This window comes from Penicillium verhagenii (genome assembly GCF_028828195.1).
Source record: "Penicillium verhagenii strain IBT 33310 chromosome Unknown utg000007l_segment0_segment0, whole genome shotgun sequence".
Taxonomy (NCBI): domain Eukaryota; kingdom Fungi; phylum Ascomycota; class Eurotiomycetes; order Eurotiales; family Aspergillaceae; genus Penicillium; species Penicillium verhagenii.
In genome coordinates, this window is record NW_026643171.1 from 3,216,615 (window position 1) to 3,229,267 (window position 12,653).

At 46.2% G+C, this 12,653-nt stretch overlaps 4 protein-coding genes across 4 annotated transcripts; 1 reads left to right on the forward strand and 3 right to left on the reverse strand.

Annotated features, from left to right (window-relative positions):
- Window positions 1-463: 463 nt before the first annotated feature.
- N7466_007858 (protein transporter TIM17) lies at window positions 464-1,190 on the reverse strand (the record flags this gene model as incomplete). Its single annotated transcript, XM_057167247.1, has 5 exons — window positions 464-505; window positions 581-754; window positions 816-866; window positions 924-1,052; window positions 1,122-1,190. 5 exons carry the CDS (start codon window positions 1,188-1,190, stop codon window positions 464-466), a joined length of 465 nt encoding a protein of 154 aa, XP_057020288.1.
- A 1,012-nt stretch (window positions 1,191-2,202) lies between these two features.
- N7466_007859 (uncharacterized protein) lies at window positions 2,203-3,075 on the forward strand (the record flags this gene model as incomplete). The annotated part of the gene is made up of 2 exons (XM_057167248.1): window positions 2,203-2,214; window positions 2,383-3,075. 2 exons carry the CDS (start codon window positions 2,203-2,205, stop codon window positions 3,073-3,075), a joined length of 705 nt encoding a protein of 234 aa, XP_057020289.1.
- A 597-nt stretch (window positions 3,076-3,672) lies between these two features.
- On the reverse strand, window positions 3,673-4,758 carry N7466_007860 (SMP-30/gluconolactonase/LRE family protein; the record flags this gene model as incomplete). Its single annotated transcript, XM_057167249.1, has 2 exons — window positions 3,673-3,979; window positions 4,088-4,758. The coding sequence occupies 2 exons, from the start codon at window positions 4,756-4,758 to the stop codon at window positions 3,673-3,675; spliced, it is 978 nt and encodes a 325-aa protein (XP_057020290.1).
- Window positions 4,759-5,015: 257 nt separating this feature from the next.
- N7466_007861 (uncharacterized protein) lies at window positions 5,016-8,394 on the reverse strand (the record flags this gene model as incomplete). The annotated part of the gene is made up of 12 exons (XM_057167250.1): window positions 5,016-5,080; window positions 5,138-5,274; window positions 5,326-5,365; window positions 5,429-5,464; window positions 5,517-5,600; window positions 5,683-5,697; window positions 5,757-5,804; window positions 5,864-5,976; window positions 6,052-6,139; window positions 6,198-7,817; window positions 8,159-8,302; window positions 8,364-8,394. The coding sequence occupies 12 exons, from the start codon at window positions 8,392-8,394 to the stop codon at window positions 5,016-5,018; spliced, it is 2,421 nt and encodes an 806-aa protein (XP_057020291.1).
- Window positions 8,395-12,653: the final 4,259 nt, after the last annotated feature.

Consider the following 12,653-nt stretch of genomic DNA (forward strand, 5'->3'; position numbering starts at 1 on the left):
GATTGAAAAAAAAAATCCCCCAGTCTGAATAAATATATGCAGATAAAATGTGTATTATGCTTGTTAGCGATGCGTTAATGTACAAGAATCCACCAAAGTCTGATCTCCAAACCGCATTTTTTGCATCTGATGAGCAGAGAAACTTCTTTTTTAGTAGGCCACCTGGCCACGAAAAGAACACATACGCCGGTCTTAGAAACCAGCCATGTGAATAAACCCGCCGTCCACAAAAACACATTGCTCCGAAACACAAGCCGGGAAGGCGGTATAAAAAGCGTAAATGAAAACGAAACCAGGATCTCTATGCCATGTCGTTTAAGAATGATGAGCAAAACCAAACACCTGAGAAGAGAGACTCAATGTGGGAATGTTATGAAGACAGATATTGAAGAAAAGTATGAGGCCGTGGGCCACCGAGGAGTATGAATCGATCGTATTTATGACAAAGGGGGGGGGGGAGGATTTAAGCGAGCGCCTTCTGCTCAGAGGGAGGTGGAGGAGGGAGCTATTTTAGACACAATTAGTGAGGAGTTCATATGTCGGTAAAAGCAACAGCTTGTCAAAAGGGGGTTGGACATACCTCGAGCTTTGTGTTGTCGGCCATCATTCGTTGGAAACCAATGCCGACACCCTCGATAACTGCGAGGAAAACAGCACACATGATGGCGGAGTTACGGGCGGCCTTGACACCACCACGAACAGCGAGGGCACCACCGGTGAAGAAACCGGCAGTAATAGCGTTCCAGGGATCTTCCTACAATTCCACGCAATCGTCAATCAATGTTTCTCGGCAGTCAATTCGGTAGCAAACGTACCTTCTTTCGGATACCCTTAATGGCGCAGTCGAATGTTGAGAAGAGACCACCCTATTGATACGTTAGTATAAGTGTGGATTCCTGGGCCTTGGTTGAAGATTTGCATACCCAAACACCAAAGTTTCCACCGAGAACGGGCGCGCGAGCCTTGATGGCGGTGAGTGCACCTATCCGGCGCTCACCGTAGGGGCTGTTACGGAAACCCTTAACACCGTGCCAGACAGCACCACCGATAGCCTGGAAACATCTCGATCAGTTATCCGAACTCAACGCGATTGTGACGCTAAGGCGTCGACCAGAACATACACCCATGCAGAATGCACCACCGAAATCGCTCAAGGCGACCCAGGGGCAGGGATCCCGAGTGTGATCCATTATGTGTGATTGTGAGGGAGGGTTGTGTCAGAAGGGGATGACGAGTCGGAAGGTCGGGGAAATGACGCGATCACTCGGAGTCGATGGATTGCGTCTCAAGGTTGAGGATGGTAGACAAAGTGGTAAGTTTGGATTGAAATGTCGCAGGATCGACAAGTGGATGGCAATTTGGGCCAAATTAATGGAAGGTAAGCTGAACCGGCAACAAGTGACGAGATAAGGTCGGGGCTGCGGGTCGACGACTTTTTCTTCGATTTTGCGGCCCGGGGTACACGTGACGGCACGTGACGACCAACCCGGTCGCCACCGATTTCTTTGACTTTTTCTGCTTTGACAACGCCCAATAATCAATTGTGATTCGGGTGCTTCAGGAAGAAACCAAGGTTGCATCCCTGAGCGAACTAGGATCGCTTGGAGAATACGGGCTTTTCCGATCGGCCATTGGCATCTCCGCCACGGAAGAGTTTTTCTTTTTCTTTTTCAGTCATATTTGATTCTTTACTTGCTCGGATATGCGGCTCTCCTGTCTCTACTATATAGGGTAATACATACTACCCCATAATACATTTCAAGTGGAGACTATCTATACTTAGCCGTCCATAAACTATGGATATCTTGCTAGTAATTATTCAAAGTTTACTACTAGTAGTACTTACATGAGCTTGTTGACTACGAGTATAACAAATACTGCATACTAGTACTCTTCATGTGCCGCTGAGTATTATTACGTGGCGTTTGTACACCAGAGGCCTTTGACCCCGCAAATCGACATAAACGATAACATTAACTACTACCCGCACCCTCTCCGCTTAAACAAGTCACCCCTCACTTACACGCAGCGGCATTTTAAGAAAATGGCCAGTGTAGCAAGCACCGTCATTCAACAAAATGGAGAAATCGCTTCAACTCCAATTGAAGTATATGGAGAAGGGGAAGTCATCTTGAGAATTGGGTTTGTCAATCTCTCCCCTCGCAAGATATTCACCCAGCTAATGGCTCCATTGCAACAGAAATGGCGGTGCAGGTACGTATAACGAATACCAACAGAAATCCTTCATAATGATGCTTATTTGAAAAAAAAAAAATTCTAGGGGGAACTGGATTAGTAGCAGCGTTGGCCAGAGATTACCTATCGTCGAAGGGAAGACCAGGATCAATCGAGTGGATTTGCAACCATTCTAGAAATACTCAGATAGCACTTTTCAAGGGCTACATTGACATTGCCCTCACCTATGAGCGCGAACAGGAGGAGATTTCAGTTTCCGAGGGCTGGGCTGAAGATGCAGGATGTATCTTCCATGATCACTTTACACTGGTTGGTCCAAAGCACGACCCAGCTAATGCCAGTCAAGCCAAGTCTATCGAAGGGGCTTTCGATCGAATTGCTTCGAGTCAATCTCTGTTCTACAGCAGGAACGATGGATCCGCGACCATGTGCAAGGAACGTGAAATTTGGCGTCGATGTCATCGTCGTCCATGGGATGAGAAGTCCAATTCTTCCAAATGGTACATCAAAACTTCATATAACCCGGCAGATGCTGTGTCTTTTGCGACGGCTTCGGGGGCTTATATACTTATGGACCGATCGACTCTCCTAAAACAAGTCAGTCGACATACCGTCGCTAATTGGGCAGTTTTCTTTGAGCCCACTGGTCCCTTCCACCCGCTTATGAATTCTTGTTACGCTCTTCATACTCCGCTGAGAAGCTCCAGGGTCTGCGAAGAGATAACCAAGTTCATTGATTACCTGAAATCTAGGAGGGGACAAGATATTATTGCAAGCTACGGAGTGGATAAAGTGGGGGTTCCGCTTTTTGCATCTGTTGATCAAGGAATCGCCCCGAGTCGCTTGGTCGGCCAAATGTTGGGTTCATTGAAATGTTGACATCTCGAACTTGATGACCACCTCCCGAGGTCCTTGAGGAGAACTCTTTCCAACACTGAACATTTGAAGGTTCCAAGCTACTCATATGCCCAAGGATTATAGCCTCTCCAAAGTATTTGGAAGCGAAATGTCATTGATATATCTCAACTTCAAATGTTCAAACTTGATGCAATCCATGATCAGTCGTCCAATATCACTACATAACCTCCAGATGTCCAGCAATATTGAAAAATTGCGCTCAAGGTCAGACTGGATCTGGATGAGGAACCTTCAAAGGAATGTTCAGTGTCCCAGTGCTGGATCAATATATGATGTCAATATGTAGCAATTATTAACGGCAAATTTTGGTTTTGGTCTTCACGATTTGAACATTTAAAAGCACTGGGTCAACTAGTGATAGCTCAGTTGGGAGAGTGCACGTACGACTGGTTGCACATGTGCGCTATTACTGGCATGGATATCTATGACAGGGAGGTCTATGGATGGTCACTAGGGAGGAAGCTATGATATGAATATCTCATATCATTGAACCTTGGAATACTAGAAGATCCAAGGGTTATAAAGTTGCACATCTCTATAATCGACAAGAGGTGGATATCATAGCCCGAGCAGGGCTCCCCGGCAAGACGGGGTTAAAGATATCCGCCAAAATCGCGTCTCATTTAAAGCCAAGATCTTTCCAGGCTTTTCAAAGCAGAAATTGGCAACACCCCCAGGAATCAGAATCTTACCCAGAAGCACACCACCTGGAGACCAAACATGGATACCATCACCGCATCCACTGTATACGTTCCCCTCTAGATCACATTTGATCCCATCGGGGATACCATTATCTGACATTGCAAAGACGCGGCGGTTCGTAAGAAATGGCTGTTGATGGTATTCGACCACATCAAAGGCGTAGCTGTCATCAAGCATTCATTAGCTTCGTCAGAGCTTCAATTTGGAGAAGGAGGAAACGAGACCAGTACAGAAGATGGAACAGCAGATGAGAAGAAGAAGAAGGACATACATTGTAGCCGCGAGAGCCAACTTCACGCTCCCATCTCCCTGGACGGCATCCGTATCGGTGATGTAAACAGTCTTCTCGTCAGGCGAGAACGAAATTCCGTTTGGCCTCCCAAAGCCATCTGCGACAACCCGCACAGACTTGGTAAGCCAATCATAGCGATAAACCTGTGCCGGCAACTCAGGCACTGGACGATAACCTTGTTTGAATCCGTAAACGGGATCGGTAAACCAAATCGATCCATCGCTGTGGATGACCACATCATTGAGCGAATTGAACTTCCGACCGTAGAAACTGTCAATCACCGTTGTACACTTGTAAGGTGCTTCGATTTCCATGTGTATCAAACTCGAAGGCCTGTCGAGTGTGCCCTGGCTACAGAATAGAACACCTTCTAGATAGTTCACGCCACCGTTTGCCATTGGGATGTCGGGGTGGATTTCCTCTTTGATGCATGCATCATTGTCGTTGAGTTGGATTTTTGAGATTTGAATTCGTTGCTTGCCATTGTCTGTTTCGATGCGGTTGCTTGTAACGAAGACCTGGTCCTTTAGGGGGATATACACACTCGCTTCGTGAGCAAAAGGGTAATCATTATTTTCGATATGGCATTTGATCTCTGGATTTGGCCCTGTTATCTGTGCGAAGTTGGGGTGGAGGTGTTGGAAGCTCATGGTGGCGGGGTGAGGTTAGCTTTGTTGTGGTCGAAGGTTGTGTAGGAAGAACAATTGCGAACGCCACTTTTCTGCCAGTTCACATGTGCACGAAGTACCAGCAGTTAATTTCTCGGAGATACTCCGGCTATAGTCTCTGTCCAAGTGGGACGGCTATTAAAGATCGGAAAGAAGACCGAACATGGAGGATTCATAGGCACTAAGGTAAACGATATCTAAAGAATACCTAAATATAATACATGATCCTTCTTTCCTCCCTATTTCTTTTTGGAGCTCGATCCGCCAGGAACAGTACTCCCTTGGCGTTTGAATTTCCTAGGGTCTATGTAGTCGTCAGAACCAGTTTGAATAAGAGCGATATTGGAGAAGACCAGCATACCTTTCCGGCTCATCAGAGTCCTATTTCTAGTACCCTTTCCTCCCTCCCAGAATCCACTGCCAGCCTTACCAACAAGAACCGCTTTGCAAGTTCCACAATTTTCTGGTCTGAAATGTTGTTCCCGAGAACAGAATCCACTGGTTATTATTAGCATCATATCGAATAATTCAGACTGCGAGCATGCGTACCAGATCATGCGGTTTGCATGTTCGATTGGATGATCTGCTTCTACGTTATGACATCTACACCAATTAGTATATTATCAAACCGACGAACTGGTGTTTAACATACTTATCGCAAGGATAAACCTTTGCGCAACAACTGAATCTGCTGTGTGTTAGGACCAAATGCTATACTGTTCAACATTGTAACAGCTTACCTGAACCACCGGAAGCTCTTTGCATAATGCTGGCAGCGTCCACGTCGGGGTAGTTCTTGACCAGCAACGATCCCAAGAACCTCTCTGGGCTTAAAAAAAAGAACCACTTAGCATGAGTCACGAAAGCCATGATTGCGCATTCCTACCTTCTTTTTCAAAGACAAACCCGATCGATTAGACACTATGAATGGCGGGGGTGAGTCAATTGGTTCAATCGAGAAATATCCCAGGAAAACTTACCCGCAGCAGTTCCAACAACTAGGAACTTAACTTCGGGAATCTTGAAGACTGTATTCTGTCAGATTCAAACATGGCTTTCAAGTTGGCATGAGATACCAATGACTTACCCATTTTTCGGTGACATTGACGGCATGTAGCTGCAGCACTTTCTGCGCGAACTGCAGATACGCCAGGCGCATGGTATGGAGTTGAGCACTCGGAGCAAGTTGGGATGAAGTTACTGCACCAAAAGTCAGCCACTGACTGTTTTGCCTGGCAGAAATATCTTGTATGGCCAAGTAGCACAATTACTTACCTAAGAAGAAGATCCACAATAGTGCAACCATCCAAGTCCAGGTACCCAGCGCGATTTGCATGGGAATGCATCAATTGTTTGCGGAAACCTAATGAAACGCATAAGCCCAGTTACCTGATTGATAGGACTAGATAACCCCAACTTACCGATACTCATAGAATTCGCACACTTTCTGCATGACTCAGTTTTTGGCGTATTTTTCGGATCAGTGATATTGGGGACATTTTTGATATCCATGGACTCCTTACATCTCTCACATTTCACTGTGATAGAAAGATACACAATCTCCAAGAGTTCGATGCCGTAGAGTTCCAGGAAAGGGAATGAAAGTGCAACCCCGCGACCAGGGGTATCGGCCGCCACAGGAACAGGGGTATCTCCATCACCAGAAATTTCGCCACCTTCTTCGCCATCCTCTTCAGAATCTTCTTCAAAGCTTGAACCGTCAGTCACCTCACTGTCACTGTTCTTCTCAGCTACAGACCACTCCGGTGGACGTGGAATGACATGCAGATGTGGTCGATCTGGATCTTCGACTCCTTCAACAGGCTTTGGATGTTCTTCCTCAGAAGATGTAGGAGCGATGACGGGTTGAGGATGCTCATGTTGAGAGTACTCGGCAACTTCAGGCAGGGGCGTTTTGGCAAAGTTGTGCATGTTACTTGCCAAGTAGTTGATCTGAGAAACCAGATTCAACTGTGGGTTTTTTCCTACCCACTGTGCAAATCCATTCTCCACGGATTTTGCCTCTGGGCTATCCACACCTATAATCTCAATTGAAGAGTTCTCAAGCGGATAGAGTTGTGGAACTAGAAGTTTGACTGTTTTTAGTGCTTGAAGCTTTCCTGGAAGCCGGTCTTTCTTGGCAGGTTGAATCGGAATCACAAACGAATTCTCCGACCGTTTCTGGAACATTGGAAGTCTTCCAAGACGAGCTTCAAGCTGCTTTGCTTCCATCGACCTGCGACGCTCAGCCTGGGCTCTTTCCTCGCCCGTGTAAGTCTTCTTGGTAACAGGTGGCTTCAACACAGTCGCAGGCTTGGCTGCATTAACAGATAACTGTTTTGGCAGCACGGGCAAGTCCACTTGTTGTCGAGGTCCTGGCTTTGGTGGGGCTGGACCTTTGCTAGCCGTACCATCGCCAAGATTGGCTACAAATTTGAGCCTGGGGCCTCTTTCAAGAGTGGTAAGAAGCTTTTCTAGTTGCTTATCAAGACTGTTCAGCCAACTGAGGAGGGTTCCTCGGCCATTTGTGCGCAATGTAAAATCAACGATGTCATCAAAACCTCTCGCAACATTGGCTTGGTATGCAGCTTCCATTTCAGGGTTAGTCACTGTGAGTGTAGGCCGTCCTGCATCAGGATATGACTGTGGGACATGCATCACGCAGTGAAGTTTGGGCAACTCAAATGGAAAATCGGGATCAGAGGGAGCCAATCCGAATTCCAAGATCGACCCATTGCTATCGGTCGTTTCCTTTGGTTGGAATCGCCGTCTCAATTGGTTTAGCTGAAACTCTCTCGGGTCTTTTTGCTCTAATTTTGAGATTGGCCTTTGAGGCTGAGCGGCATGTGAAACTGCAGTGGCTTGTTTTGACGGACCACCAGGGTTAGCCGTATGATGAGCTCCGGTGCCGACATTGGGGTCTAGATTTTGACCCATGTTGATGGGAGCAGGCGACCTGGACGGCTGATCGGCCATAGTCACACTCTCCTGGTTGGTGGAATTAGGGTGAATGTACGGACATTCTGCCCCAGCACGGCAACCTAAACCAATGATCAGTATCGGGTTTAAACAACCAAATTATGGTCTTTCAATCCTCATACACGCGGAAAGCAAACAGACAGACAAACAGGCAATAAAACGAAAAACCAAACCAATAAGAACAGTAGACATATGTATTACTCAAATGTTGAGCCACAGGCTGACACGATGTCTCAATAGGCCAAAGTCCAATATGCAAGTCGGTACTTGCATATGGTTTAGAGAAACCGTATCTCAAAGGTGTATCCAAAACACGATACAATACAAAAGATAGGAAAGGAAGAAAATGATCAAACCCATAGAGTGATAAGGAGAAAAAAAAAACCAGGCTGAAGGTACACACCTTTCTTGGACATGAAATAACGACATTTGCCTCGTTTTTTTGTCGATGATTGGCGAGCAGTCTTCGATTCTTGCATGGGTGTAACGCCATGCGAGGAAGTTGGGTTTGACAACTCATCACTTGTCAAGGGTGGCTGTTCCGTCCCTGTTGAAAAATGCCATGAGCGTGTGATCAAAAAGGTTGCGGCCCGCCATGAAGGCCGCACCCGTGAAAGCAAAGGCAACAGGGCCATCCATGGCCAGCCATGGTGGCTCAACGTGCGTGGAGGTGAGTCTGCATGGACCTGCTGTGCCACACAGGGGAGAGGCTTGCAGAAGAACAAAAACACGACATGTAACCCGGGGTCTCGAAAGGAGTCTTGTTGAGAGGGGGGAGTACAAGCCACCAACGACACTAGGTGGATCGGGGCCAATAAAAATAGGATAGGACTTACGATAGAGCTGGGGCTCTGGACCCGCCCCGTTGTCAGTTGACCGGTTCTCCATGCCGCTGGGTCTAGGTGAACGGGAGATAATGGAGGGGGTGAAAGTCCTGGACTGGCCGAGGCGAGGTGACGTTTGAACTGCCAACGCAGAGATCCGGTGACCTTGTTCGGGATCGACAGGACCAGATCTGCAGTGCACAACAGGTAAGCCGCGGTGCGCGAGCAAGAAATGCCAGGGCACAAGAGATTATGATTGTGTTGCAATTAAGGACCAGGATTGGTGGAGGGGCGTGCTCTAAAAAAAAAGCCTGGATTTTGATACTGATAGTGTGAAGATATAGTGTTCACCGAAACTGCTGGTGCCAAGAACTTTTTGTCGAGTTTGTTTTCAACGTGGGGTAAAGTCACGGTATATCCACTATGATACAATCTGACTCACAGAGTCACCACTTTTCATGGAAACTGGCAATGAAGCAGAATGACTCAGTAAATGTCAGCAATAGATTTTTGACTTGAACTTTCTATTGACAAATTGTAGGATTTGCATCAAAAAGTTCCACATGTAAATCTCGACTTTCGACATTTGAACATTGGAGGTACTATGCGCCTGCATAATCACGTAAGCTACAAGCCTCAGGCCGTCAATATTTTATGTACACAAAAAACTAACAACTTTATCTGTCTTCAACATTGAATGTTCGCAACATTCAAATGTTTGAAAGTGTTTGCTGTGTTTGTTCTTAATAGTTCTTAATAGTTCTCCGTAATTCTCGATACTTCCGAGTCGGTTGTCCACTTCACCTTCCCCACAAGAACAACATGATTATCACTTATGGACTTCTCCATCGGGTTACCTGAATAAGAAATACTCGCATACAACCTCCACCCCGCCCACTCTGGCGGTCAGCGATACGCGGAGAAAGATGAGGGGTTCGGCTTCCAGAACTCCGGCCGACTGCACACTGGCACTAGGGTTATGCATTTAGCCCCGCCTTACACCAAAGTACCTTGACAACCCGACAGGATGGTCCCCCGTCGGTAAAAGCGAGGGGCTAACGGAATCAGATGAGGTGAAGATTTTTTTGTGAATGTACCGAGTATACTTCAGAAAACAAAAAGTATTTCCCTCATGCAGGGACAACGTTTGGTTCATCAGAATGAATAAATTGTATTGTCATTCTGAGCTGTGTAAGACGCCATATTTATATTAAGTCGGTAAAAAAAGACCAGTTGACCCCAGAATTTTGTAACATTTGAACCAAAAACATCAGATAATTTGCCACAAATTTATCAGATGACAGGTGGGTTAATTAAGAAAAGAAGAAGAAAGATGGATCTCACTTATCAGCAGTGAATCGGAATGCGATCTGTTCTTTCCGCAGATCAATTCCCAGATACAAAGTTTTGGACCGCATTGCCGCGCTTAAGGTTCAGAACGAAGGCGGCCGTGTATCAGAACTGCTTGCAGGCAAAGTCTTTTTGCGGCGTTTCCCACAAGGAAAATTTGAAATGGTCACACCCCCTTCATATCTGACCCGGTCTGTATACCCTTGTCTAGTGACTTTGATAGGCTCCACTAGTTGCATTAGGGTTCCCCATCCTTTTCAAAGTATTAGGCTCGGGGACATTGCAACGGTCGGAAACCAATATTACCCGGCACCTGGTATTGTTATTGCCAGGAATGGACGCACATTTGAATAGCTCGAGAAGTTCCTTGATTTTTCATCAAGTCTAGCATATCGCACATCGCATATCGCATATTTTGATATCATATATAGCCTTTATTGTCATATACCCCAGGACGCATACCTTAGTTTACTGGTACTACATACATAACAAGGGGCATATAACTAGTTAGTTATTAATACATGAAAACGACCAGTGTATTTAATACATGTAATATTTACATACGATGTAACGCCCCATTGCGTAATACCAAGAAACCGCTAAGCATTGGTAATTCAATACTGTACTGTAAACTTCCCAAAGAAGAGGCTCTGGTCCCTAAAGTTGCCTAGCGCCATCTGGGCCATGCAACGCACCAACCGGATCATCCTTCCAGAACCCTTCCAGAACAAGCCCCTTGGTGCAACTCTGAAAAAACCATGGGATTGTTCATACCACCACGCTCACAAGAACATCCGCTTTCGGTCCCGGCAATCAAAGCCGGTAACTGCAACAAATCCCAAAATATATGATCAGAAAGTTCTGATCCCAACATCATTTTTCATAGTATACTAGATGGACTTCCCGTGCATGTCTGTGGCTTGCATCGGAATCCACGCAATGAAGATTGATTTGTCGGAGGACAGAGCTCCTTGATCCGGTTCACGTGAGGCTCGACCCACGCGGAGGAAACACCAATCATGCCGCACATAATTGTCGTTTTTTTTTCTCCCGCATACAGGTGGATTATCTTTCGTATACCTTGTACGACGGGTCCGAACTTGTTCATTTCACATCGTGATCTGTGCTAGGTATCCTGCTAATATAGCTTCGGCGTTGGGCCGCGGATCCCGGCGCCCAACCTCCATCTCGGCATCCCGAGATCAGGGCAGCGACGGGCATAGATTTCCAGCTTAGGCCAGTTGCCTTTCCCACCCCTTTTTGACCTTTCGACGTTCTTACCGGTCGCTTTGTTATTCATGGTGGGTTCGGAGAAACCTAGGAAGAAATGAGGAATGTCGCCGGTGAAACTGGGGACACGCTTAGGATTGACACGTACAGGTGACTCTGTACAAACACGCGTGCAGGTGAAGGAGTCTCACCGAGAAGTGTACAAACCGGTTTAATTTGAGGCGATTTTTCAAGTATTCAACTTAGTCCACCTGGAATACTGTCTTCCGTCTACACAAAAAGCACATGGTGAATCTCAACATTAGTTTCGATCTCTTAGAGCGCCACCAATGGCAACAATTATAGATACAAGCAAATGGAATACCAAACTGGATCATACGCAAGCTGTAAATATTTAAATACTGCTATCAACTGCGTTATTTGACCAGAGATGGCAGCACACCTAGACCGATAATTGCCAAGCGATGTTAGTTGTGTACAGAGTACGCACGGAGTACAGTATGTATATGCACTATGAATAGCCTCAACTTGATATCGGTCCGCTAGCCACAAAAAGCCTCCATATGTGCATCATCGGCATGCTAAACCTTATGACGCACATGAAATTGAACTAATCGAACTAATCAGCAGCAAGCGTAGTTTAAATTCTGACTTCCGAGTCCACTTTCCCATGATGTCGTTGCTTAGCCTGTGAGACTCACCGTTATACTCATTTAGCTGGTGAATAAACAACGGCGACTCAATGGAGTAATGTGGGCTCCAATTGTCATCGATACTAAACCATACAACATGGGAGAAAAACATAACAGTACAAGTGGGACGTCCCAGAAAGAAAAAAAAACGCGGACATTGTGCGAATCACGCCCAGTACCAAAGCTGTGATGGATCCACTACGAACCCACTTAGGTTTGACCGGGCGAGCTGAGATCGAAGCACAAAATCGCTCCCTGTGGACATTATTATGTGGGTATTGGGGGATTTTCATAGCTTGAACGGGTTTAGACGTGTGTCAAGGCCTAAAGGTGGCTGGAATCTTCCCGCACCATTACCTAGAGAGTTAGAATTGACCGGGCTTTGCGGAAAGGAACACGTTAGTCAAATAGCCAAATAGCTACAAGAGTAGAAACTGTGAATAAATTGATAGATTCAGTAAATCTGTCGAATTGAAACGTTGAAAGACCAGTCAATCATTGATATTTTGTGTCCTGTTCGGTGAGAGAAGACCATGTTTCCTGTCATTTGTGCCCTGGATCACAAATCCGAATCGAAGCATTTGGAGATGTCATGCTTGCAATTTTTTCGCTCGAGACCCACGAAACGTCGGGCATGATCGGGTACATGTCCAGTCACAACTCGCGCCTGGGGAAAGAGGATCCCAAAAGAACTTGAGTCGGGCGATTTAGGAAAGAAACAGTGTGGGGGTTTGGGAGGTTCCACTTCAGGGCTTGGGGGCTCGATGCAACACACGGGTATGCTCGAAGAGGCAAGCACCGG